The sequence below is a fragment of the Leptonychotes weddellii genome, chromosome 2 (genome assembly GCF_054177405.1).
Source record: "Leptonychotes weddellii isolate Sample4059 chromosome 2, ASM5417740v2, whole genome shotgun sequence".
NCBI classification, from domain to species: Eukaryota; Metazoa; Chordata; class Mammalia; order Carnivora; family Phocidae; genus Leptonychotes; species Leptonychotes weddellii.
In genome coordinates this window covers 137,440,760-137,468,239 of record NC_138370.1, presented here as the reverse complement: position 1 = coordinate 137,468,239, position 27,480 = coordinate 137,440,760, and the positions used below count along the sequence as shown (strand labels likewise).

Genomic DNA, 27,480 nt, shown 5'->3' with positions numbered 1-27,480 from the left:
CCCAACATTTAATGTTCAGCATAGATGCAGGTAGGCAATAGCACCTCACACTCAGCTAACATACTGGTGTGAATGTATTATCCATATAATGGCATATTAATAATTGTAATTTGAGCATAAGATATAACTAGCTGGGCCATGTCTATTTGACCTGTGTGGGGAGCCCAACGGGAGTCTTATTGGCATAAAAGAATGATTTTTCTGATGAGATGTTCTGTGCCCTGTGCACAGAAGTATGAAATTCCATTAAAGGAAGCTGTTGGAGAAAAATAAAATGGCTGATCTCATGTACGAGTAGGTAGGACTTAACTCATGATCCATGTGAAACAACTCAACTCATTGGGAAACACTGCATGGGCTTAGAGATCCTGCATTAGCATCTAGGAGTGTAAGTACTTTCATGAGCACCAAGCACAGTTCTAAGCACATCACATTAACTGAACCCCCCCTGAGCATCACTAACAAGTAGGTTGTTACCCCCACATTGCATCCTACAGACAAGTACGTTGCTTGATGTCACAGTAGGAAGTGGCAGGTTTGTGCCACACTGCCTTCTTGATTAACTGAAGAATATGTGGGGGAATGGATGTTACAAAAATAAAAGGAGCAATTAGGAGTGATCAAAAGGATATCCGCCTAATCTGAATGTTCTCAATTTACAGTGCCCCATTAACATGATTAAAGGGCACTCTTTAAACAGGCTTCCCTCTATCATAACTTCTAATCAGTTTATATTTATTAAAGACCCTATGAGAAGCTTACCATCAGTAAGATTAATTTCACCTTTTTGAAATACAAGTAAACTAGGATAAAAGAACTGTGCCCTAATCCTACTTAATCCTAGTTCTGAGATAGCATAAACTGGCATTTTTAGATAAGCCACTATATTATGTGGATAGCCATATACATATTTTAAAGATTTATTTTATTTTTTAATTAAATTTTTTTAAAAAATAGAAACATCACTTTTTATTTATTTATTTATTTATTTATTTATTTATTTATTTATTTGAGACAGAGAATGAGAGCACATGAGAGGGAGGAGGGTCAGAGGGAGAAGCAGACTCCCCGCCGAGCAGGGAGCCCGATGCGGGACTCGATCCCGGGACTCCAGGATCATGACCTGAGCCGAAGGCAGTCGCTCAACCAACTGAGCCACCCAGGCGCCCTGAGAAACATCACTTTTATTGACAAGTTAGGGCCACAACAGACAGCTTCCAGAACAGAAATAAGACAGTCCCAAGACAATGGAGTGTAAAATCGGAGCAGACAGGTTAATACTCTTCACCCTCATCCTCTCCCTCAGCGCTATCCGCTCCAACCTCCTCATAATCCTTCTCAAGGGCAGCCATGTTCTCACGGGCCTCAGAAAACTCTCCTTCCTCCGTGCCCTCCCCCACATACCAGTGAACAAAGGCACGCTTGGCATACATCAGGTCAAACTTGTGGTCCAGGCGAGCCCAGGCCTCAGCGATGGCTGTGGTGTTGCTCAGCATGCACACAGCTCGCTGTACTTTGGCCAGGTCTCCACCGGGCACCACAGTGGGAGGCTGGTAGTTAATGCCCACTTTGAAGCCAGTGGGGCACCAGTCCACAAACTGGATGGTATGCTTGGTCTTGATGGTGGGAACCATGTCGCCACAGTACAACAGGCAGCAAGCCATGTATTTACCATGCTGAGGGTCACATTTCACCATCTGGTTGGCTGACTCAAAGCCTGCATTGGTGATCTCTGCTACAGTCAGCTGTTCATGGTAGAGTTTCTCAGCAGAGATGATGGGGGCGTAGGTGGCCAGAGGGAAGTGGATGCAGGGATAGGGCACCAGGTTGGTCTGGAATTCTGTCAGATCAACATTCAGGGCTCCATCAAATCTGAGGGAAGCAGTGATGGAGGACCCAATTTGACCTATCAACCTATTTAGATTAGTGTAGGTTGGGCATTCAATATCGAGGTTTCTACGACAGATGTCATAGATGGCCTCATTGTCTACCATGAAGGCACAATCAGAGTGCTCCAGGGTGTGTGGATAGTGAGGATAGAGTTGTAGGACTCAACTACAGCTGTGGAAACCTGGGGGTCTGAGTAAATGGAAAGCTCCAGCTTGGACTTCTTGCAGAGAAGACATTCCATCAGCAGGGAGGTGAACCCGGAACCAGTCCCCCTCCAAAGCTGTGGAAAACCAAGAAGCCCTGAAGACCTGTGCACTGGTCAGCCAGCTTCCGAATGCGGTCCAAGACAAGGTCAATGATCTCTTTGCCGATGGTGTAGTGCCCTTGTAGTGCCATGTAGTTGTTGGCAGCGTCCTCCTTGTCGGTGATGAGCTGCTCAGGGTGGAAGAGCTGCTGATAGGTGCTGGTGTGAACTTCATCAATGACCGTGGGTTCCAGGTCTGCAAACACGGCTGTGGGCACATGCTTGCCAGCGCCAGTCTCACTGAAGAAGATTTTGAAGGAGTCATCTCCTCCCCCAGTGGTCTTGTCACTTGGCATCTGACCATCGGGCTGGATGCTGTGTTCCAGGCAATAGAGCTCCCGGCAGACATGGCCGATCTGGACACCAGCCTGGCCCATGTGGATGGAGATGCACTCACGCATGACTGAGACTTATAGGGTTCCTCGGGGCTGGAGGAGGCGAGGGGACGGCGACAAGGTTCTCCTGCTGACAGACTACCAAGGAGTCCGGGGGAGACGTAAGAGCTAAAGATTTATTTTAGAAAATGAGCATGAGGGCGCCTGGGTGGCTCAGATGGTTAAGCGTCTGCCTTCGGCTCAGGTCATGATCCCAGAGTCCTGGGATCAAGTCCCACATAGGGCTCCCTGCTCTTTGGGAGCCTGCTTCTCCCTCTGCCTCTCTCTCTCTCTGTCTCTCATGAATAAATAAATAAAATCTTAAAAAAAAAAAAAAGAAAGAAAATGAGCATGAGCTGGGGAAGGAGCGGAGGGGGAGGGAGAGGGGAGGGGAAAGAATGTTAAGCAGACTCCCGAGCTGATCCCAGAGACCGACACAGGGCTTAATCCCATGACCCTGAGATCATGACCTGAGCCAAAATGAAGAGCTGGATGCTTAACCCACTGAGCCACCCAGGTGCCCCTGTAGGTAACTATTTGTTTTGGGTTTTTTTTTTAAGATTTTATTTGAGGGGCACCTGGGTGGCTCAGTCAGTTAAATGTCTGTCTTTGGCTCGGGTCACGATCCCAAGGTCCTGGGATCGAGCCCCACGTCGGGCTCCCTGCTCTGCAGGAAACCTGCTTCTCCCTTTCCCACTCCCCCAGCTTGTGTTCCTTCTCTCACTGTGTCTCTCTCTGTCAAAATAGATAAATAAAATCTTTTAAAAAAAAGATTTTATTTGAGAGTGAGAGAAAGAGAACACACAAGCAGGGGAGAGGGGTAGAGGGAGAAGCAGACTCCCCGCCAAGTAGGGAGCCCGGTGTGGGACTCTATCCCAGGACCCCAGGATCATGACCCCAGCCGAAGGCAGACCTTAACCAACTGAGCCACCCAGGCATCCTCTTCTTTTTAAAAAAGATTTTATTTATTTATTTGAGAGAGAGAGAGTGAGAGGGAGCACAAGCAGGGATAATGGCAGAGTGAGAGGGAGAAGCAGGCTTCCCCACTAAGCATTAGGGAACCCAACGCAGGTCTTGATCCCGATGCGGGTCTTGATCCCAGGACCCCAAGATCATGACCCAAGCCGAAGGCAGACGCCCAACTGACTGAGCCACCCAGGTGCCCCAGGGATATTGTTTTAAACTGTGCATGTATTACTTTCATAAACTTAAAGTGAAAAAAAAAATCCATTCAGATTCAAATCTAGCCTATCTCCACCCCCATGCATCCCGGGGTCCTGGGATCAAGTCCCACATGGGGCTCCTTGCTTAGTGGGGAGCCTGCTTCTCCCTCTATCCCCCCTCCTCTCTCTTTGACAAATAAAATCTTAAAAAAACTTAAAAAACCCCCAATATTCCTGAAAGATTTATGATGGCATCAACATTCCATAGCCTTTTCCTCCCTCCTTTCCTCAGTCACATAGCTGCTATTTGTACCTGACATATAGGTACAGTTGGCAGGTAAATTTAAACTAGCACCAAATTCCTTATTTTGCAGATTTACAGTGGATTCTCTTCATAAGGTTGTTAGAACGGATAGCATGTTACACTGCATTTTCCTCAAGGTGATGAACATGCCTGATACTTGTGAATAAAATCTGGTGCACAGATTCTTTGTAGCCCTTCCAGTCAGCTTGAATCTGTGCTGCCATTTTGTTTTGCTTTGACCAATAGAATGCAGCGGAATGACGTGTCGCTTCTGAGCTTCAGCTCCTGGAGGCCTTGCCTCTTCTCTCATGCTCTTTCTGAACACTGTCACAGGTTTGTAAACAAGCTTTAGGGTGAGACCCCGTAGATAGAGTGACCGCTGGAAAAAGGCCCGGGTTTCCTAGCTATTACAACCTTCCCAGCTGGAGCTCCTGATGTAGAGTGAACTCTGCAAGTGCATGTCCCTGTAGAGCAGAAGAGTCCCTGAGCTGAGCCTAGATTAAACTGCCAAACTAAGGAATGGGAGCAAATAAATGCTTGTGTAAAGCCACTTAGTTTTGGTTTGTCACTTAGTTTGTTACTCAGCGATAGATCTAAGGATACAAACCTAATAATGCCCTCAATCTGGTTAATAAAAAAGCATTTCCGGGGCGCCTGGGTGGCTCAGTCAGTTAAGCGTCTGCCTTCGGCTCAGGTCATGATCCCACATCGGGCTCCCTGCTCAGCGGGGAGTCTGCTTCTCCCTCTCCCTCTACCTGCCGCTCCCCCTGCTTGTGCTCTGTCAAATAAATAAAATCTTAAAAAAAAAAAAAAAGCATTTCCAATGAACAAATGAGCAACTACCTAGAAGTGACTTAACTCGTGCCTATTGGGGGAGTTAGCGGGTAAATGGGGCCATTAGGCATAGTTTTCCTTTGTTGAACAGTCTCATCCAAGTTCCCATGCTGAAAATTTTCACATTTCTCAGAATTAGCTTTACATAATAGCTTTATTTGTTCAGTGAAAAAGACATTTTCTTTAGCCAGTGTTTCAGCAAAATACATCTTTTATCTGGCATTTTAGAGAAAAGTAGTCCCATTTCTCTAATTTTCCTTCCTGTTGTGTAATCATGGAGTTTTAAAGTCAAAGATGGGAAGAAAAAAACTTCTTTTAAGCCTGATGTTAAATGCTGAGAAAAACTGGAGATAATAGAAAGTTTTTAGTTGGGCAACCAGGATTCCCTTTTAGTGAAAGTAAGATGTAAAAATGAACAGGAATAGGATGAGTGCTATACAAGTAGAAAAGGCAAGTCCATTTACACAAGTTCAGGACCAGATCAATTTGGTATTCGAAGCTATTTGATTTGTGAATAGAGTTCTTCTGTTCTAATACAGTTCTAATTCTATGTCACTAGTAGAGTCAGGACTTAAAAATCAGTTTCTTTTCTGTGGTAATTTAGTGGTATAATTCTTTGGATGTTTGCATTCCAGATTTCCTGTGTATTTAATTTACTATTTTCTTAATCAGAACTGTGGTTCAGGATCTCCACTCATGCTGTGATCTGTCCGTGGTACTTGGCAAAGCTCACTAGCACTGTGGAAAGATTCCCAGCAGCCACGAAAGCGCAGTTGATTTAAAGCTATCTGAGATGGTAAGAGAGCAAGGAAATCACACTGGGACACTTGACGTTTGTTCAGCATTGCTGAAGTAAGACAGCAAGAGAATAATAGCACATCACACACACACTCTGCCCTAGCCCTGAGAAATACTCTTCTCACAGTAGAATTGTGCATAGTAGAGTTCAAAGGAAGCCAGAAAGAATTAACATGGCAGTTACAGAGTTTCCATGGGAATTGTGTCATTGCCTTTGGAGGTCTTCAAAGTGGCCTTTCTGAGATAACATGTTTCCCCCTTTAGGTTGAAAAGTTCTCTCCTTCAGACTTGTGATGCGTTCCCATATATAGAGGACGTAGCGTGTAGTAGTTAGAAACCTGGGTGCTATCGGATGGGACTGTTCTGTATCTTAATTGTGGTGGTCGGTACACAGACATATCTATATTGAAATCCATAGAACTGTATAATGAAAGGGAAAAAAGTCAGTTTCCCTGCATAATTAAACCCACAGGGGTGCTGAACCTAGACTGCTTGTGTTTGTTTGAATCACAGCTCCATTGTTCATTAGTTGTGTGACCCTGGGCAAATTACTTGTGCCTTAGTTTCCCCATCTGTAAATGCAGGTAATAATAGTATCTCCTGCGTGGAGTTTGCTGTAGGGATTCAGCTAATATATGTAAAACACTTAAAACAGTGCCTGGCTCATTGTATGTGCTATATAAGAGATAGCTACTATTATTATAATGTAAAGGAATAAAAAGATGTATGGGCTATCATATAATCATAGCAACCATGAACAGTCTAAAATACAACTACCATGAGGTGGTGCCCTTTTGCAGGAAAGGAAGAAACCCTAAAAGAATGCAAATGCTACTAAGCAAAAAAAAAAAAATTTTTTTTAAATGCACATGTGTGTGTGCATGTGTGCCCTGTTGGAGGGTAGGGGCAGAGAGAGAGTGAAAGAGAATCCTAAGCAGGCTCCACACCCACCCAGTGCGGAGCCTAGTTCGGTGCTCCAACTCACAACCCTGAGATCATGACCTGAGCCGAAATCAAGAGTCAGATGCTTAACCGATTGAGCCTGAGGTGCCCCTCTACTAAGGAAATTTAAGTCTGCTCTGTTGCTATTTTCCAGGGAAGGCAAAACCCAACCAATCAAATAAGAAAATCCCCTCATTCTCCTAATTCATTCAATTATGCATTGAATGCCTGCTATTTTCCAGGGACTTACTGAAAAGTTAGAAAGGATCTTGGCAGTCTTTCACTTCCCAGATCACCTGATGATGTGTTCTCCAGTGCATGTGTATCTTTGTGTGTGTGTGTGTGTGGTCTGGCTTTTCAATTTACCACAGCTACTGGCTAGAAGTACTGATAATGTCTACAACTAAGCATCGTATCTATGGCATCTACCAGTGAGAATATTAAGACCAAAGAAATTCTTCCACTAGGTTGATTACCTACAAGGTAAATTCTGAGAATTATTTGGGAGAGAAAAGGAAGCTTTTGAAAAACAGGAACCTGGGGGTCCAAGCCATGGGTATTTTAAGGATGCTCTAGACAGACAGGAATATTCAGATCATGAATCTCTTGTACAAAATGAGAGAGTAACAATGCTCTTCGACATGAAGGGGAAAACGAGGCATCATTCCTATATGGTGTTCAATTAATCTTGAACTGTTCCCCTATCACTACAGCAGGACATTAATGGGACAGACAACATGACACAGAGACATTAAGAGCAGGCAGAGGTGCTCTCTATTCGATTCACATGAGTGTGAGGTCTTGTTTTTAATGTTTAAGCATTACTCTTTGACAGTTGAGAAAACAATCCCCCTGGGAGGAGGAAAGCAGCCAAGAGAAAATGGAACAGTCTGAGAAAGAATGGAAATGATTCTATTGCTCCACAAGGCAGAGCCAAGTGGGAGGGAAGCCAGGATAAATGATCAGAGGCTGTCTACGAACCAGCTCACCCCAGCTTGGGCGCTGGGTGCCTACTCAGTGAAGCAATAACAGCTCTACCAAGGCTGGCACAGCGGGAGCTCCAAGTTAGTCATCTGCAGGAAACTGGCCTTGATCTCCATTTTGTAAGCAGTGTCTGAACGATCCAGAAACGCAAGCCCACAGGATTGCATCTGGGCTCTACTTCTCCTTGGTTGTCATGGGAAGTGAGCGTTGCAAGTAACATAAACAAATTTAGACTCTGGGGGAACTACACAGTAAAGTTATTATTTTTTTAATATTTTATTTATTTATTTGACAGAGACAGCGAGAGAGGGAACACAAGCAGGGGGAGTGGGAGAGGGAGAAGCAGGCTTCCCACGGAGCAGGGAGCCCGATATGGGACTCGATCCCAGGACCCTGGGATCATGACCTGAGCCGAAGGCAGACGTTTAACCAACTGAGCCACCCAGGCGCCCCCACAGTAAAGTTCTAATGGCCATTTATGGTGATTAAAAATTCAAAATGTGTTAAACTGTTCCGGGACCTTGGAAGGAAATGCTGCTGTTTCAAGAAAGGGAGGAGATAAGGTGTAACTTAAAAAAAAACAACAACTTTGAGTTTAATATTACACAGAAGTCAAAAACCTTTGCTGGCACATATTTTACTTCCTTTAGGTGTCAGGAATACAAAAGAGGTGACATGCTGAACATCATACAGCTGCAGAAATTGTAAATGATCTAGTATAAACTTGCTTAATTGTTTTCTAGCCCCTTGAAACCATCTCTGTTTTGTGGAAAAGTGAGTGGGCTGTCCTGACACTTTGCCATTAATCTCTCCTTGTTAAACTTATTCCTGCATGATTACTGATTCAAGGGAGCTCTTCATACTTAGATTACTAGATTAGGAAGTATCACTAAGCTGACTAATGCTTAGAAACCAACACAGTAACAATTTTCTTAAAGTAACATCCACTGTGGAGCAGTTGAATATACCAGCAGTGATCCTGGGCTGCATGAGGTTGGCAGAATATGGAGTTAGTTAACACGGATCCTAGCAGAAGTCCTCGACTGTCTAGGCATGGGGCATCATTTTTGTCTGCGGTATTGGAACCACTCTCCCTGGCTTTCCTGCCTGTTTTTGCTGAGAATTATACAAGGACTGAGAAAAATCTAATGTCTTTCCCTCCTGTTATAGGTGGGAAAATGAAGACCTGAAGACATTAACTAATATAACCAGGGAAACTAAACTTGCCGAGTAAACTGTACTGTTTGAAACTTCTAGCAAGGTACACTGGAACATCTGCTTCAGTCAAGCTTTATAAAACAAAATCATTGAATTTTAGAGTTAAAGGAGATCTGAGAGTCTAAATTAAGAACATTGAAAAACTGGATCTTTGTTAGTCAGGAGGCCTAAAAGCTTAGAGACAGACGATAAGGAGGAATGCTTTGCTTTCTAAAATATTCAGAAGTTATCGGGGTAATGACAGCAGCATCAGTTCGTAGGTTCTATATTTTTATACAAATGCCAGATTTTTAACTTGTAAAATTAATGGTATTTCATTTTTTCCAAAATAAAAACTAGAAATTGATTTTCTCAATTTGGGAAGCTACCGCCCTCTAGAGGGTGGGCTTGGAAATGTAAGAGGTACTTTTTTTTTTTTTTTTTAAAGATTTTATTTATTTATTTGAGAGAGAGAGAATGAGAGACAGAGAGCATGAGAAGGAGGAAGGTCAGAGGGAGAAGCAGACTCCCCGCCGAGCAGGGAGCCCGATGCGGGACTCGATTCCGGGACTCCAGGATCATGACCTGAGCCAAAGGCAGTCGCTTAACCAACTGAGCCACCCAGGCGCCCGGTACTTTTTTTTTTTCTTAAGATTTTTATTTTTGAGAACGAGCGAGCACAAACCCGGGGAGAGGAGCAGAGGGAGAAACAGACTCTCTGCTGAACAGAGAGAGCCCGATGCAGGACTCGTTCCCAGGACCCTGGGATCATGACCTGAGCCCAAGGTAGACCTTTAACTGACTGAGCCACCCAGGTGCCTGAGAGGTGCTTTTTTTTTGTCACAATGACTAATGGGGCAAAGGGAGCTGTTACTAACTGGCATTTACTATCTGGGGATGAGGGATGCTGGCATACTGAAATGCAGTTTTACACATAAAGAGCTCCTTTCCCCAAGATGCCAATAGTATTTTCTTTGAAACATGATGAAAGCGAGATCTAGTTTTTACAAGTTGCATCTTAAAATGCTAACCATTTATTCTAAGCTGTCTTAGTGAGATGGGGGCTGGGGGATACCCATTGACTGAGAACATAGGTATGTTTATTTTTTTTTTTTTTCCATAGGTATGTTTATTAATTTTATGGTAAACCTTAGTCTACAGGAAATGCATGGATCTGACTGCATTTCAGTCCAGCTAATCCCACTAGCATTCATCTCAACATTGGGATCTGGGACTTGACTTGCCAATTGTTCACTGTACACAGCTACAGTGCTACTTACTCAGCTAGGAATAAAAGGTAGACATCTGACTGATGTTATGTTATACAGTATATACAGGCAGATGTTGATAAAATGGTTGTAAGTGCTCTGATAACTGCAGAATAGGCTTTGGATGCCACAAAGATATAACCTGAATCTTTTCTTAAGATTTTCAGGTAGGATTATGTAAAGTATCTACTTGATTCTCCAGTGTTCATTCTCCCCTAAGTAATAAAAACCCCAAATGGTCTCCATTTCCCCCAACATCTTTCAGCTCTGTTGTGGGTGGGTGTGACCATTGTGACTTGACCAATGGACGGTATGGAATGTGTGCAATTTCCAACCTTTCCCCCTTCTTTGAAATAGGGAAACTGTGTGTTCTTACTCACTTTCCCTCTTGCCACTTGCTGGGAAGGGTTAACAACCTGAGCAACCACCTTAGACCTAGAGAGGAAGCCACAGAGTGTTCCACCAGTTGGATACTTGGATGACTATACAGAGCAGAGGAACCTATTCACTTCTATCTTACTTAAGCCAATATATTTTGGACAAATTCATTTTTTGCCATTTTTTCATATGCCAACTGTTGTGTTGCTCTCTCAATCAGGCTGCAAATAAGAAATGACATCTGGTCTTTTTTTTTTAAGTTTATTTATTTTTTTGTAATCTCTATCCCCAACATGGGGCTCAAACTCATGACCCTGAGATCAAGAGTTGAATGCTTCTCTGACTGAGCCAGCTTGGTGCCCCAACAACTGTTTTTGTTTTTTTTTTTAAAGATTTTATTTATTTATTTTACAAAGAGAGACACAGCAAGAGAGGGAACACAAGCAGGGGGAATGGAAGAGGGAGAAGCAGGCTTCCCGCTGAGCAGGGAGCCCGATGTGGGGCTTGAACCCAGGACCCTGGGATCATGACCTGAGCCGAAGGCAGACGCTTAACGACGGAACCACCCAGGTGCCCCCAACTGGTCTTAATAAATAAGTAGTGCGAGAAACCTGAATGTGGCTGAACTCCTTTTTAGGTATATTTGGGTTGCAAATATATACATATACATACCTTACAAAAAAATAACTTGTATTTACAAATTCAATACATTACAAACAGGCACAGTCTTGGGTGGTTTAAAAAGGGTGGGAGCAAAGAGAGCTTTATTATAGTTATATTTAATACAATTCAATGTATGTAGTTATGTCTAATATAGTTAATATTCAGTGTGAACAAGATCAACTTCACCTATTTATCTATTTTTTCTTCTTCTGCAGATTGTACACAAGGGAAGGAGGCTTCTTGGTTTTATAGGCCACACTTCTCTTGAGGCGCTCTCCTTTGATGTTAACAATATGTGGCAAGAGAGGGGGCCGGACTGTCAGAACCGTTCCTTGAGGTGTGTAGCCTCGGAGATGCAGTCTGTCCTTACACTGAGGTGTTACTGCAACCCAACCTATGCAGGCATGCGACAGAACACAAAATGGTGTTAGCAACCATCTTACTACAAACACCAAGCTCAAGCTCAAAATGGAGCACCAAAGGAGGCTACTGCTCTTTTTTGCCTTTTTTTTTTTTTAAGGATTTTATTTATTTGACAGAGAGCGAGCACAAGCAGGGGGAGTGGCAGGAAGAGGGAGAGGGAGAAGCAGGCTTCCCACCAAGCAGGGAGCCTGATGCAGGGCTCGATCCCAGGACCCTGGGATCGTGACCTGAGCCGAAGGCAGATGCTTAATGAGAGCCACCCAGGTGTCCCTCTTTTGCTCTAGTTTTAAAGAAAGCATGCAATGCATTTGTGAAAAGGTACAAATTTATTTTTACAGTAGGTTGCATTTAATGAATAAACTAGTACATATTTCCTAAAATCCTCAGTTTATGTTAAATGCACATTTCTATAAAAATATACTGTAAGTCAGTAAGGCTACTTTATTCATCTTTTAAAAAGTGCCTGGGGGGCGCCTGGGTGGCTCAGTCGGTTAAGCGTCTGCCTTCGGCTCAGGTCGTGATCTCAGGGTCCTGGGATCGAGTCCCGCATTGGGCTCTCTGCTCTGCGGGGAGCCTGTTTCTCCCTCTCCTACTCCCCCTGCTCTTCTCTCTCTCTCTGTCAAATAAATAAGATCTTTAAAAAAAAAAAAAGTGCCTGGTGTAAAATTACCTGCAGAGGAAAACTTGATGTCAGCCACTGCTTCAGATTCCCCAAGTCCTTCTTTTAATGTAATGTCTTCACCAACAAGAGGAGGAAATCCTGCCATTCGTTCTTCTCCACCCATTGGAACCTGCCATTGAGATAAATATTCTCAGCTACTGAAAACCCCAAATCACTTCTAGTTCAAATGAAAAGTATGGGAGAGCTCTGTAGGGAGATGAAGCCTATAGAGATCCCAGTGACAAAATCTGCATGTGAGCATGCGTCTGGTGGTAACCTCCTGATACCAGCATCTTGTTTTATTAGTTTACACTATTTTTACAGCCCTCCATAAAGCTTTACAGAGTAATGTTTGGCAATTATGGTAACATCCTTCAAAATACCTTAGTTCTCATAGGCCTGGCTGGCCTCAAAGATTAATCCCTCCCTGCCTCATTACAAGTGAAGGGTACATGTACAATGGGTAAGGTTCAGCTTCTGCTTACAGGTATGTCCATGAATGGGAAGTAACTGGGTAATTATTAATAGATTTGTGTTTAACATGAGGGACAAAAGATAGATGTTACAGTATGGTCCCTGCGCCCACAGGGGTCAGAAGGTAGAGATAACATGTAGACAAATTACAAGGTAAGGAGCATGATGGGAAGCATCTATTAAGTACTATGGTTGTGGAGGAAGAAGTAATGAACATGTTTTGGTCGAGGAAAACATTAATGAAGAAGCAGTATCTGAGCAGTATTTTGAGAAATAGGTTAAAGTTACTTACTGGAATGGTATTCTGGATTAGCATATGTATAGACACAAAAACCGGAAAAAGGATGAGTTCAGGGAACTGTAGTTGAACTGTATAGGGTATATTAAGTCTGTGTATGAGTGTGTATTAGTGATGAGGCTATCAGTTTGGACTTCTCAGTAATGTGGAACTACCAAGGAATTATAAGCAGGAAAAAGAACAGAGATAGGAATAAAAAAATACTGTGGCCTGCTTTGTATTTTTCAAAGATCTCTGTAGGGCAGGGTGTCTTAACTTTGGCACTATTGACATTTTGGGCTGAATAATTCTTTGGGGGGGGGCTGGGGAGGCTGTCCTGTGCATTGTAGAATTTTTAGCAGCATCCCTGGCATCTACTCAGTATCCACCAAGTTGTGAAAAACAAAAATGTCTCCAGTCGTTGTCAAACGGCCCCTGGGGGCAAAAGTCAACCCTGGTTGAGAAGCTCTGCTGTAGTGGCCATGGAGGTATATTTGGGGTGGAGGTGGGAGGAGGGCAAAAGCTGGAAGCTAAGAAAATACTTCAGGATCTCAAAAACAGCCTACTGACATCAGATTACAGCCTGAATTGGAAGGCTGGATTCAGTGATAATTAGGAGGCAGGGCTGACTTTCATTTGGGAGGTAAGAAAACCAGGAGGCAAGAATGAGTCTCAGAGTAGCCCCCAAAACACGTTTCTGTTACGGTGGGAGAGAAGGCTGGGACTGTTGCTTTGGAAAGTATCAGTGATGTCCACTCTGAAAACTACACAGATGAGTGGGGGTAGAGAACCACAGAGTTCATTTTTATGACAGCCAAATTAAACAAACTCAGGAAGTTTTCTTTCCTGTAAGTCTCCAGCTGTATTTCAACTCATGTATTATGTTTTGCCTAAAAAGTGAGCAAATGTAACAGGACAACCAAAGGCTTTTTAAGTGTAGAAAAATCAACAGATCCTATATTGCTGATTGCCTTTATAGGCTCACCCACCCTGCAAATCCTACAAGTCTCTGGAATATTCACTTTAGGGCAATTATTTCAATGAAGTTTTAATTTCAGTCTGGCTTTCTTAGGAAATACAGAAAGAAAAAAGCATTTACTTCTCAAGTTAGGTTTATCTTTAGCCTCTTTGAAGGGCAGGTGTATATTTTGGGTTTTGGCTTATATTCAGTTGCATAAGCATTAATTAATACTAAATCACCTCTGCTGGGTGCACCTGGTATTTTTGTAGATGTGTTCCATCATCATCATCATCATCATCATCATCATCATCATCATCACCACAAACACTTACATAGCACTTACAGCAGTGCCCTGGAACTCAGTCCTCGCCACAACCTTGTGATATAGGTATGACACATAGTCACACAGCTTTGTGAAGTGGTGGAAAAGAGCATTTGCACAGTCTGGCCGTGGCGATCTTAAACATTGTACAGACATTGTACATTAACCGTGTGTATGCAATGCCTTATTAAGCTGAAAACAGTTCTCACACAGTATTTGGTGAACTTAGAACAATTTCAGTGACACAATAAGGACCAAACAGGGACTGCAGAGGACGGGACATGAGGAGCACGAGAAGTATTGACTGTAAAAGAAGGAATAAGCAGGACACTGAGTTTTGTTTTGTTTTTTAAAGATGAAACTGTAGCATACTTACAGGGGGAAGGACGGAACTAGTAGAGCAGAAGTAAAAAGCCAGGATAATCTTAAGTGTCTGGGAGTTAGAACCTGGGAGGAGAGCTTTTCCACTCGGACCAGGACTTCTCAGCCTTGGCCTTATGGACATTTTGGACCAGATAATTCTTCGTTGTGAGGGTCTGTCTTGTGCACCGCAGGATGTTCAGCATTATCCCTGGCCTCTGTCCACTGGATGCCAGTAACGCCCCCAGCTGTGAGAAAATGTGTGCCTTCTCTTCGCTCAGCATTAATCCAATACAACTTTCTGCAATGATGTGACTGCTGGGCAGTTGGAAAGTAGCTAGTGCAACTGAAAAGCTAAATTTTAGATTTTATTTAAATTGAAATAGCCACTCGTGGCTACGGTATTGGCCAGTGTAGTTTAGAGAAAACACAAGTCTGTAGCTATTCTAGGATCAGTCCAAACAACATCCCTTTTCTCATAGGGTCCACTTTACTTTATAGCCCAAATCCTCAAGCAGAACAGGGGAGGAGAGAGCTAGCTGATCATATAACAAAAATGGTATGTCCAACAAAGGCTTCCTTAGCAGGGCTGCGGGACTGTCACAGTGTAGGTTAACCCAACTGTGTGATCTTCCAAGTGTGCTGCCTCACCTTGAGTAATGTATGACCTGCATGCTTCTGATACATAGTATCTGCCCTGTCAGAGGAAGTAATATGCACAGGGAGGAGGTTGGAAGCCACAACTGTAAACCAAGCTGACTGATTTCCCTTAAGAAAGGAAGAAAATAAGTTATTTTACAAACTGAAAAACTTGCAAAACCAACATATTACAAATTACAATCAATTACCACCCCCCTCAAAAAAAACCAATCTCCCTTTATAAGTAAATGGAAATGTAAATAAATATAATTAAAGGAAAAACATAAGAAGGGGTGCCTGGGTGGCTCAGTCGGTTAAAGCGGCTGACTCTTGATTTCAGGGTCATGAGTTCAAGCCCTGTGTTGGGCTCCACGCTGGGCGTGAAGCCTACTTAAAAGAAAAAAAGTATATATATGGGAATATAAGTAAAAGGAAATGCTTTAATTGTGCCGGTATAAAGTTAGGTTTAACATTCTGTGGGCTTTAACGAAACATATACGGGTTTTAAGTGTGTAAGGCTAAATTGCCAAAAAATTATGAGAAAACACAAAACCCAAGAAATATGCTATAGCAATGGCCTGCAAGTTACATTTACTGTTGCTAGATACATCCATGTTACATTTCCTTTTTCTCCTCACTTTGGGAAAACAGGGAGCAATTCTATAAATACTCTAAAATCACCAAAATGATGCTATGTAAATGAATATCAAACAAAAAAGTACATATGTAATGTATACGTATCTTGGGATATAAACAGGCGTGGGAGGGGCACCTGGCTGCCTCGGTCAGTGGAGCATGTGACTCTTGATCAGGAGTTGTGAGTTCAAGCTCCACGTTGGGTGTAGAGATGACTTAAAAATAAAAACTTAAAAAGTGTGGGATTTATTTAATGCACATTAACCCTGTACCTAAAGGTTGGACCTATTTTTTTTTTAACCTATGATTTCCATGTGAAATAATACCACAGGATAGGGGCAGTATCTTTTCCTCATGCCAAGCTGTATGGGGCATTCAATATCCTAATGAAGATCTAGCTTTTGAGACCTACTACTTGTTTTTCCTCCCCATTTCTTTTTCCCAAGTTTTTATTATGGACAATTTCAAACAAACAAACAAAGAAGTATCAACTTCCTACACAGTCATGAACTAGTTATCAACAATTTGCCAATCTTGTTCATATATCTGCATCCTTAAAGTAATCCTAAGTCATTTTTTAACAGTACAGACTTTCCTTACCTGCAGAAAATCTAGGCGGCCTATGGCACCCAAAAACAGAACCATTCCTGGTTTAAGCACGAAAGTTCTTGGAACAATGGAATGTGTTGGCAAAACAATATTTACTTCTTTTTCTGTTAGAAGGTTTAAAATCTGTAAAGTGGAGGGAAGATATTTTAGAGAATTACTTTTATTGAAGATATGATATATTGTGATTTACCTTTAAGGTAAAAAGTGATAGGGACGCCTGGGTGGCTCCGTCATTAAGCGTCTGCCTTCGGCTCGGGTCATGATCTCAGGGTACTGGGATCGAGTCCCACACTGGGCTCCCTGCTCAGCGGGAAGTCTGCTTCTCCCTCTCCCACTCCCCCTGCTTGTGTTTCCTCTCTCTCTGTCCCTCTCTCTGTCAAATAAATAAATAAAATCTTAAAAAAAAGTGATAATTTTTTTCCAGACTTCACAATAAACCAAAGTATGTCAGAAGTTGCTGCACATAAAATTGCTACGTTCTGTCTAAATCAATCAATTTATGGATGGCTCTACTCTTGTTTCACAACTTAATACTGAGCAAAACAACTTATATGGGAGTATAAGACTTTGTATGTCAGTAGCATCACTCAAATGTCAAAATTGATGTGAACTGAAAAGAGTGATGTGTCAATCCCAAAACACCACATACGTTCTCTCCACCAAGGCTTCTAGGGACCAGTAGTTCTCAGCTAAAGGTAAGGCAATATGCCATCTGCTAGCCCACTGGCAAGTATGCATGCATTAAATGCAAAATGGTCACCTCATTCTAGGAGCAGTTATAGAGCTTTGAAGAACCCTTTTCTGAAGTCTGGTCTTCAGTTTTCTTATTTCCCCCAAACACTCAACAAAAAACGAGAGAGAAAGTTATGAATCCTCTGGCTTCTAAGGATGAAGAGTTCCTAAAGAGACCAGAGAAAATAGAAAAGGCAAGCCAGGAAGCACAAGATTCTGGTAGGATTTAAGGAATCAAAATATTAAAAAAAAGAAATATTATGGGACATCTGGCTGGCTCAGCTGGTAGAGCATGTGACTCTTGATCTCAGGGTTCTGAATTCGAGCCCCACACTGGGTGTAGAGATTACTTAAAAAAATTTTTTTAAAAAAAAGAAGTATTAGAGAAGGTAAAAAAGTGGATTAAAAAACTTTTATGAACTTGATTCTTAAGAAAAATAACAAGGAGGGGTGCTTGGGTGGCTTAGTCGATTAAGCATCTGACTTGGTTTCAGCTCAGGTCATGAACTCAGGGTTGTGGGATCGAGTCCCACATTGGGCTCTGCGCTAAGATTCTTTCCCTCTCCCTCTGCCCCCCCCCCCCCCGCTTTCTCTCTTCTCAAATAAATAAAATCTTAAAAACAACAAAAAAAAGAAAAATAACAAGGAAATAAAGAATACGTGAAACCTAGAAAGCCTCACAAGAAAATATATAACAAGGGGCCACAAGTACTTTCCTCAGCATTTGTGTTTTAAAAAGCACATTAAAAGCCACCTGCAGTAGAAGCCTTTTAACCCTTTTTAGCAGAGACCCTAATTTATTTCTCAACAGAGTTCCTTGATATGGTTTGGGAAAACACTGGTCTAAGGCATCTAATAAATGTATCATTAAACTGACACAGAAACAAACTGCCAGAAACTTAGGGTCTCATTTTGCTGGCTACAATATTAGCAAATTCTTGCTTTTCTGACTATTTGACAAGAAGGTACAGATGACTAAAGTAACTGCTATCCTTGACTTGATTCTAAAAGGGAAGAATAAGTTGGTGAATGGTGAAGTTCAAGTGCTAGAACATTATTAGAAAGCAATCCAGTTACTCTGAAGCTACGGATTGCTAAGGAAGAGACAGGACACAAGCAATTATTCTAGGAGCGCAAAAAAAGTTAAAAACATCTATATGATTCTATGACATGAGACACTAAATAGAGTATAATTCTGAGACTGAAACTAAGTGATCCAGATAAGGCAAAGAGTGAAAAGAAGCTAAGACACCACTGTTGTTTAATAGGCATATACAGACAAAATTAGGCAAATCAGGAACTTGCGTCAGTAACCAGATTCAAAGGAAACTGATTAATGGATCTGTTGTAAGGCTGTATCCTGGATGCATTCTTCAGTCAATCCGTGACTTGGATGATAACCAAAATTGCAAATGAATAAAATGTTGTGAAATTTAATGAGTGTGTAGGATATGGGCTTAATTTAATGATATAAAAGAAAGTTGCCCAGAAGATTGTAGTTGGGAGTAAAAAGACATATAAGGGCAAGACAGGTGGAGTTAATCTTATTCTAAGTTGTGCTCATCAGAGGGCACTTACACAAGAAATTTAGTTCTTAGTGTTATATATATTTTTAAAGATTTTATTTATTTGAGAGGGGGAGAGAGAGCGCGAGAGCACACACAAGCAGTGGGGAGGGGCAGAGGAAGAGAGAGCAGCAGACTCCCCGCTAAGCAGGGAGCCCGATGCGGGGCTAGATCCCAGGACCCTGGGATCATGACCTGAGCCGAAGGCAGATGCTTAACCGACTGAGCCACCCAGCTGCCCTTTAGTGTCGTATTTTAAGGATGAAAACAAATAAGAAAATATTCTGAAAAGAGGCCTGAGTTGATGAAAAGCCTCTCAGAGAGAACAGCTGCAAGAAACAAAGAGAAATCATCTGGATTATGTCAGCACAGTAAATGTTCAATGTTTGTTGGATGAACTAATGAAAGAGTAGAGTGAGGAAGAGATAGGATATTAAACTTAAAATAGTTCAAAGTCTAGCAAGAGAAAGAGGCATTATGTTCATTCCATACAGGACCATTTGGAGGAACAATGGGTACAAGTTACAGGGAGACTGTTCAGCTCCACACAAACAGCAGGTCAAAGGCCAGATGGGTTACCATGGGAGACAAGGGGACACTGCTTCAGCTGATGGTGAGTCACTCCTTATCTCAGTTCAAGCTGGATGGATATGTTTAGAGGGAATTCAAGCATAGAATAGGTGGCTGGACTGCAGCGACAGTTGTTTTCTTCCAGCCTCAAAATCTAGGATTTTATAAATGTCTCCCTAACGAAGGTAGCCACCACACTAACACAAAGAGGTTGTGAGCAGTGAAGCCTACCAAACAGAATACAGATCTTGATGGCACATAGCTCACCCTGAACTGCTTCTATGAATGAATCAGAACTGAGTCTAAAGTGAAAGGACACGCCTTTCCTATGTTCTGCCAATGAAGATGGCACTCGTGCAACTGAAAGTTAATAGTTCCAAAAGACATCAAATACATACACAATTTTCTTTTGTAATTCCAGGGGTGTCATGAAACCAGTGGGCATCTTTCACATCTTGCGGGGTCAATTCTACTCGTTTGGTGGATTTATCTGCAACCATAACAGGTTCATTTTCCATGTCAAAGGCAAGTGCATCAGCATCAAACTCAAAGGCAGCTTCATCTTTCCGTTCTTCTGAATACAAGAATGTTCTTCTAACTCTTCCTAGAACAAGTTATATTTAAGCTATTAGTCACTCCTTTGAAGCTTTTGATTCCAGACAGATAATTGTTATTCTCCTCACTTGCCTCAAAAACAAGTTATTGAGACTAACTATGGTGTCCGGAAGCAAGACTCCAATGATACCTTTGCCTTTTTTTTCAAAGGCAGTGGAGGTCAGACTTTTGCAGTGGTCAAATATGTCGCTAGCTGGGTACACTGGGCAAGGGGCTGGGTGGTTGGGGGAAAAGTGCTGGCAACCAAACTGTTTTCAGTGAAGGAAGGTTGAAAAAAGATACCAAGGAGAGCGAGGGACAATCTAATATAAAGCTGCGGCATGGAGTCTACAACTTGTGCTCACCTGCAAGGAGAGGGTGCTGTTTCTCAGCGAAAATGCTTCCACCCCGACAATGGCTAGGTGGACAGTTTTGCAGGTTTCCCCTCCTGGATTTCTCCAAGTATCTACTGTTTCAGTTTTCCTAGCACAGTGAACTCTGGGTTTCCAAACAGCAGCCTTGCCTCTCAAGGGCCTCTTTGTTCCAGAACAAGGAGAGTAGTCTCTCCCCACAAAAACTGGCTAGACCTAGACAGCTGTATTTCAGGTTCAACAAAAAATTTTAGCATAGCCCCAACAAGAGTTCTCCTATAGAAGATGCTTACCTACTACATAACCATGCTTTTTCAAGAGATTAAGTTGATTTTGTTCTTGCAGACTAAGATCTTCTTCAGCTTCAGCTGCAGTTTTTTTAAGCCTTTTTTGTCTTTCAAACATCCTGTAAGGTGTTGGGTTGCAAATAGGAAACTTCAAAAGGTTTAATGTAGTACCTGAAATACCAAAGAGTAAATATGTTCTTATAAACATTGTACAAGAAAAGGGAATACGGGGAGGAAAACTAACATGTTTTCTTTTAAAGATTTTTAATTTATTTTTTAGAGAGAGAGAGAGAGAGGATGAGCAGAGAAGCAGGCTCCCTGCTGAGCAGGGGACCAGATGCGGGACTCGATCCCAGGACCCTGGGATCATGACCTGAGCCGAAGGCAGACGCTTAACAGACTGAGCCACCCAGGTGCCCCGGGAAACTAACATTTTTGAGGAGCTATACTGACTTGGGTACTGCGATTTACTTCACTTAACCTTCATGATAACCCTCTACAAGATCATTCTTATTTTATAGATGAGGAAACAGGCTCAGAGATTGGTCCACAGGCTCAACTTGGATTTGAATCCCAAATCTGCAGACCTGCTTTCTTTCCATTTTCACTGTACTACCATCCAGCATAAAAGCACTTCTGTGTATAATTTAACCAAAGTCCTGGACAGAGAAGAAGAGCTTATCAAAGTTAAACACTGGTTTCAAAGGAACAAATGAGGCAGTTTTGCCAACTGTTAAATACCAACATGGTCAGAGAAGGACCCATTTTGCAATTACAGAGTTTCTTAAAACCAAAACCTGGGTAGCTCAGTGGGTTAAGCGTCTGCCTTCAGCTCAGGTCATGATCCCAGGCTCCTGGGATGGAGTCCTGAATCCAGCTCCTTGCTCAGCAGGGAGCCTGCTTCTCCGTCTACCTGCTGCTCCCCCTGATTGTGCTCTCTCTCTGACAAATAAATAAATAAAGGGGCGCCTGGGTGGCTCAGTCGGTTAAGCGTCTGCCTTCGGCTCAGGTCATGATCCCAGTGACCTGGGATCGAGTCCCGCGTCGGGCTCCCTGCTCATCGGGGAGTCTGCTTCTCCCTCTCCCTCTGCCTGCCACTCTGCCTACTTGTGCTCTCTATCCCTCTGTCAAATAAATAAATAAAATCTTTAAAAAAACAAACAAATAAATAAAATCTTAAAAAACAAAACCCACAAAGTTGACTTTTTTCTCAAAGCCACAAATCATATAGCATTAGTGAATTATTCAAATGTTAAATGTGTATAGTATACTGATCTTATGAATAAACTTAAGATATGAAGAGTAAGACTGAGGGGTGGAAGTTTAGAAAATAAAAGAAGGAAAAAAAGAAAGTAAAAAGAACGACTTTCCAGAGAAACATACAAAGAAGTAAAGCTACCAGGGAAACCTCCAAGAGAGCAGGAACTCTTGCTTTGTTTCCTGGTTCATCTACAGTGCCTAAAGAACAGTGACTGGAACACAGAAGTGCTCCATATATATGCCCATGAGAAAATGACTCTACCATGTACTAAATTTCCAAGAACTAGCATGACACAAAAGAGAGGTGTGACCAAAGTACGGAGAGAATTTTTTTTTTTTTTAAAGATTTTATTTATTTATTCATGAGAGACACAGAGAGAGAGGCAGAGGGAGAAGCAGGCTCCCAAGGAGCAGGGAGCCCGATGTGGGACTCGATCCCAGGACTCTGGGATCATGACCTGAGCCGAAGGCAGACGCTTAACCATCTGAGCCACCCAGGTGCCCACGGAGAGAATTTTTAAACGGAAGACTCCAGACAGCCCCTGGTGGACATTAAGGAAGGATATACGAGGTGCCTGGGCTGCAACCAGACTTTCAGCATCTCAGAAAAGGAAGGAAGCGGGACTCCTAAGGCTCACCAGGCCAAGGGGAGATGGTGGCTCTGTCGATAGCCTCAGCGCCCTTGGCGATGCAGTAGTCGGATTCTAGGAGCGTGTTGAAGAGAGTGGACTTGCCAGCGTTGGTGGCGCCAACCAGGTACACGTCGCCGCGGTAACGCCAGGAGCGCTGAAGCGCTGTGATCAATTCTTCCACCCCATAGCCAGTCTTGGCGCTAATGAGCCGTACATCCCTGAGCACCGTGCGGGTCCTGGCGGAAGGAATCGAATTCTCCCTCCCGTCTTGCTGCGGGTCCTCACCGGCGTGTTGTGGTCCCCGGTGGCCAGAGGGCCGCGGGAGCCCTGCGCGGGTACAGTCGTCCCACAGTCGCTCCCGGAGCCGCTGCAGGTAGCCGGGCGCGTCCCGGGGCAGCAGGTCCACCTTGTTCCCCAGCACGATCAGTTGCCTGGGGCCCACCAGCGCGGGCAGGTCGGGCAGCAGGGCGTCGGGCAGATCGAGCAGGTCCACCATGTAGAGCACCAGGGCGGGCCCCGGGCGACGTAGCGCGGCGCTCACCAGCTCCAGATACTGCTCGCGGCTCATCTGCACGCGCAGGGCGCGCCGGTAGTGCACCAGCAGCCAGCAGCGCTGGCACACCGTTCGCGCCAGCCCGCCGTCAGTCTGCGCCGCTGCGCTGAGGAACTTCTCGCGGGGCAGGTAGCCGGGCACGGCGGGGTCCTGGCAGTGCAGCTCCGCTCCGCAGCCCGAGCAGTTCAGGCCGCTGGGCGGCACCGTCGGGTCCGGGTGTCCCACGACCGGGTGTAGCCGGCTCCTGGCCCGTACCTTCTGCTGCTGCCGCTCTTCCCGCCGCTGCTGCTTCTGTCGCTCCTCCTCCTCCTGCCGCTGCTGCAGCTCTCGCAGCTGCTTTTCGAGGATCGGTGCAGGCTCGGGCTCCGAGATGTACTCGGGGAACAGAAAATGCTCCTCCATGTCAGTCCTCCCTTCGTAACCCCCAGTCGCCGTTGAGCCATGGGAAACCCTATGTCCCAGGCCCGATGGGTGCTGGGAGGAGGAGGCGACCGCACATCTCTCGAGAAGCGGCTCCCGAGGGACATGGCACGCTACGGCGGGAGCTGATCCCCGTAGGAAGGGCCACAGCAGCTGGCGGGTGAAGCGTGAAGGCAGCATGGAGAACGCTACCCCTGGTATGGCGGGGGCGGAGTCACAAGCGCGCAGGCGCACTGGGATCCGGGATGCGCATTAAACCTGAGTTAAGCCCGGGACTACCGGTGGGCTGTCATTTATCGGAAAGCGCACTTCGGCTTCTTTCGCGTCTAATCCTGTGAGTTCTCGCGATGAAGGACCTGAGGCCGGAGAACCCATTCAAAGCTACGTCAAAAGCATCGGCGACCTAGGCTGAGCTGGGTGGGCGGGAGAGGCTAATGAGGGTTTGTGTACTTTCAGGCTTCTTCAACGCGCCATCGCTGGCACAACTGGCTTTTAGTGAATCACATTTTTTAAAAGCTTCATGTTTTTAGTCTCTAGAAGTGCAAAAAACCCCATCAAATGCCGCATACCCACGGCCTCAATTAAAATCTTTTATTAATAAATCTTTCTGGTTTTTTTTCAGGTGTCATTATTTGTGCAACAATATTGAAAAAACAAAACATTTAATTGGCGGGATCCTACCCTCACTGGAGGAACAGACCTCGCTACCAGCACCGGAGGCGGCGGTCTACGATTTGCGCGTGCGCAATTCTAACTCTCACCAAACCGTAGCCTCCCACTTGCGCAGGCGCAGATCTTACGTAGGCTGCTTTGTGGGTGGCCTTTGGCCTGAGAAGCAGAGCATTCTGGGAACGCCGGAGACGGAAATTACTTCTCTTCACGCTGCGGGTGTTGTAGGCTGCTGCGCGATTTTCTCTGATTCCAAGAGTTAGGAACTTGGGAACCGTTTGCCAATATGTATGACGCGGACGAGGGTAGGTAACTTCTCAGAACACTCCGCGACGACCTAAGGAGGGAAGAGTGGGGAGCTGAACCAGTTGAGGATTTGCGGCCTCCCCCTTACTCGCCGCTCAAGTGTTCCCAGTCGTGCCCCCAACATTCCCCAGGCCGGGAACGAAGCTGGGGTTGTGAGAGATGGAGGGTGCAGGGAACCTTAGCATTAATGCTCCTAGTCAGGTGATTCTTGTTCTCTCCACTTTCTGCTCCTGGCTGAGTCTGATACCGCCTTCCCGGATTGAAATGGCGTGCGGAGCAGTAAGACAGTTTCCGTTGTTTTGACTTTGAAGCAAAGGGCTTCTTTCTTGATTTCCCCCAAGGCCAGAGTGAATTTATTGAATAGTTGAATTGTTGAGTGTTATCCTGTGCCAAGCATTGTGTTAGGTTTTACAGCCGGGTCAAAGAATCTAGTGTCTGTGTCGGGCGTTCCTTCATGCTGTCATTTGTCTAACTAAATTGTCTTAAAAGATGACCTTTAGGGCGCTTGGGTGGCTCATTCGGCTAAGCGTCTGCCTTCGGCTCAGATCATGATCTCAGGGTCCTGGGATCGAGCCCCGCATCGGGCTCCCTGCTTAGCAGGGGGTCTACTTCTCCCTCTGCCCCTCTCCCCCTCCCCGGCTTGTATTCTTTCTCTCACTCACTCTTTCAAATAAATAAAATTTAAAAAAAAAAAAAAGATGACCTTTAAATTTCGTCTCCCCACAGATGGAAGAGTTTTCAGGTGTTATGTATCCTATTGAATAGGACCAATATGTCTTTGTTTTTTCCTCTCACATGTAGAATTCTTAGTCGTGTCTAGTGTATAGTATGTATTTTTAATGCTGGATCTTCCATTCTCCATACTTACTATTTCAAACCACTTTTTTCTGACTCCCAGTCTTGTGGCCACCTCTCACGTTTCTCCTTATTCCCAGGCCACTCCATGGAGAAAAAGAAGAAAAAGCGTAAACTCTACTGTTTAAACTTCTCTGTCTCATATCTTGAGTTTGGAAATTAGTTAGTATTGTTAGATTTCTTAACTCCTATCTCAGAAAAAAAATTAAAAGTTTTCTTAGCTTAAATTTTGAGTGGGTAGAATATTCTCATGGCTCACAAGGTAGAAAATATTAAAATGTTAAAGCATAAGGTTTTATTCTTGTCCACCATCTGTGTAGAGTGGACCTCCTCCACAATAAGTTACCTCTGTTCTTAGGTTCTCTCTCGAGTGCTTTATGCATATTCAGGCAAATAGAAATGGGATTCTGTTTTCCATCCTTTTACAGAAAAAAGGTAACACACTTTTCTGCACTTTTATTTTTTTATATATGTATTTATATTTAGGAGATTTTCTTGAGCACCTCATTTTTTTTTTACACCTACCTAGTTTGTATGGGTGTACCTTAAGTAGTGTTTTATTGATGGGTATTTGGGTTATATCCGGTCTTTTTCTGGTTCAAATAGTGCTGTTATTAATTATCTTGTACATGTCATTTTGTCCAGTGTAGGTATGTCTGTAGGAGAAATTCCTATAGAATTGTCAGCTCAAATGATAATACGTGTGTAACATTTTGCAGATGGTGCCAAGTGACCTTTATAGTGATTATACTAGTTTATATTCTTTTTTTTTTTAAGATTTTATTTATTTGAGAGATAGAGCACGAGTGGGGAGGGGAGGGAGAAGCAGGCTCCCCGCCAGTAGGAAGCTTGACATGGGGCTCAATCCCAGGACCCCACATCATGACCTGAGCTGAAGGCAGACACTCAACTGACTGAGCCACCCAGGTGCTCCAGTATATTCTCATTAGCAATGTATAATAATCCTGTGGAAAGAGAGTTAAAGTTACTTCTCTTTTCAAGTCTGCTCCAGCATTGAGTCTACATCCATTCCTGCCTGTGTCCTTTGATATCTTTTTTTTGAGATTTTATGTATTTGAGAGGCAGAGACAGAGATAGCAACAGAGAGCACGAGTTGGGAGAGGGAGAAGCAGGCTCCCCACGGAATAGGGAGCCTGACTTGGGGTTGATCCCGGGATCCTGGGATCATGACCTGAGTCGAACGTAGGTGCTTAACCGACTGAGCCACCGAGGCACCCCCCCCCTTTTTTTTTTAAAGATTTTATTTATTTATTTGAGAGAGCACAAGCATGAGTTGTGGGGGGAGAAGTGGACTCCCCGCTGAGCAGGGAGCCAAACACAGGGTTCGATCCCAGGACCCCAAGATCATGACTTGAGCTGAAGGCAGATGCCTAACTGACTGAGCCACCCAGGGCCCCGTTTTGATAGCTTTATTAGATATGCCCTCATCAGTTTTCCAGACACTCCTCTTCACCAGTCTTCTTTTTCTTTGTGAAATATTAGATCTCTTGTCCTCAAAAAAAGAAACTCTTTGTTGTTGTTAAACACTTTGTTTACTTTTTCTTCCAATATTTAGCCTTTCTCCTTTTATTCACAGCCAAACTTCTTTTTTTTTTAAGATTTTATTTATTTATTTGAGAGAGAATGAGAGCGAGCACGTGAGAGGAGAGAGGGTCAGAGGGAGAAGCAGACGCCCTGCCGAGCAGGGAGCCCAATGCGGGACTCTATCCAGGGACTCCAGGATCATGACCTGAGCCGAAGGCAGTTGCTTAACCAACTGAGCCACCCAGGCGCCCACAGCCAAGCTTCTTAAAAAAAAAAAAATAGGCTCTTTGTTGTTTTCAGTTCCTATTTTCCAGTTTCTCCTCAACCTATTATAATCTAATTGTGTTCTAGCCACTACATAAAAACAGCTCTTTTTTTTTTTTTTTTTAACAGTCTTGAGGTCTTTTATTTTCTTTACATTTATCATGCAGTGAATTCATAGGGAATGGGTTCCAGCAGTTCCAGCTCCTTTCCATTGGTTCTCACAAGTATGCTTCTCTGGGTGGGGCATGCTGGTGCTTCAGTTGAACCCAAGTACCTTTCTCTTTGGCTTCCTTCTTTTTCTGATCATTTTCCTTCACACACTTCAGGAAGCTATCTTGGCTCTTTGAGTGTTTAATATGCTCAATGCGTACATTAATTCTCTTGGCAAGAATCTTG

General features: G+C 43.7%; 2 protein-coding genes and 1 pseudogene across 3 annotated transcripts in view; 1 reads left to right on the top strand and 2 right to left on the bottom strand.

Annotated features, from left to right (window-relative positions):
• Positions 1–1,173: 1,173 nt before the first annotated feature.
• LOC102744917 (tubulin alpha-1C chain pseudogene) lies at positions 1,174–2,680 on the bottom strand (annotated as a pseudogene).
• An 8,484-nt stretch (positions 2,681–11,164) lies between these two features.
• NOA1 (nitric oxide associated 1) lies at positions 11,165–24,058 on the bottom strand. Of its 2 annotated transcripts, XM_031025369.2 has the most exons (7): positions 22,479–23,994; positions 20,587–20,751; positions 19,727–19,932; positions 16,453–16,584; positions 15,229–15,345; positions 12,193–12,313; positions 11,165–11,493 (listed from the first exon to the last, which is right to left on the bottom strand). In XM_031025369.2, exons 1-7 carry the CDS (start codon positions 23,623–23,625, stop codon positions 11,294–11,296), a joined length of 2,088 nt encoding a protein of 695 aa, XP_030881229.2. In that variant the 5' UTR covers positions 23,626–23,994; the 3' UTR covers positions 11,165–11,293. The 2 variants fall into 2 exon arrangements, with proteins under 2 accessions (XP_030881229.2, XP_081668456.1); XM_081812330.1 differs by lacking the exons at positions 11,165–11,493; positions 12,193–12,313; positions 15,229–15,345 and adding an exon at positions 15,360–16,067 and having other exon boundaries at positions 22,479–24,058.
• Positions 24,059–24,198: 140 nt separating this feature from the next.
• Positions 24,199–27,480, top strand: part of POLR2B (RNA polymerase II subunit B) — a 45,181-nt gene continuing 41,899 nt past the window's right edge. The window contains exon 1 of the mRNA XM_006730828.3: positions 24,199–24,419. Coding sequence (XP_006730891.1) covers positions 24,401–24,419 — 19 coding nt within the window. The 5' untranslated portion in view covers positions 24,199–24,400. The remainder of the gene's footprint in view (positions 24,420–27,480) is intronic.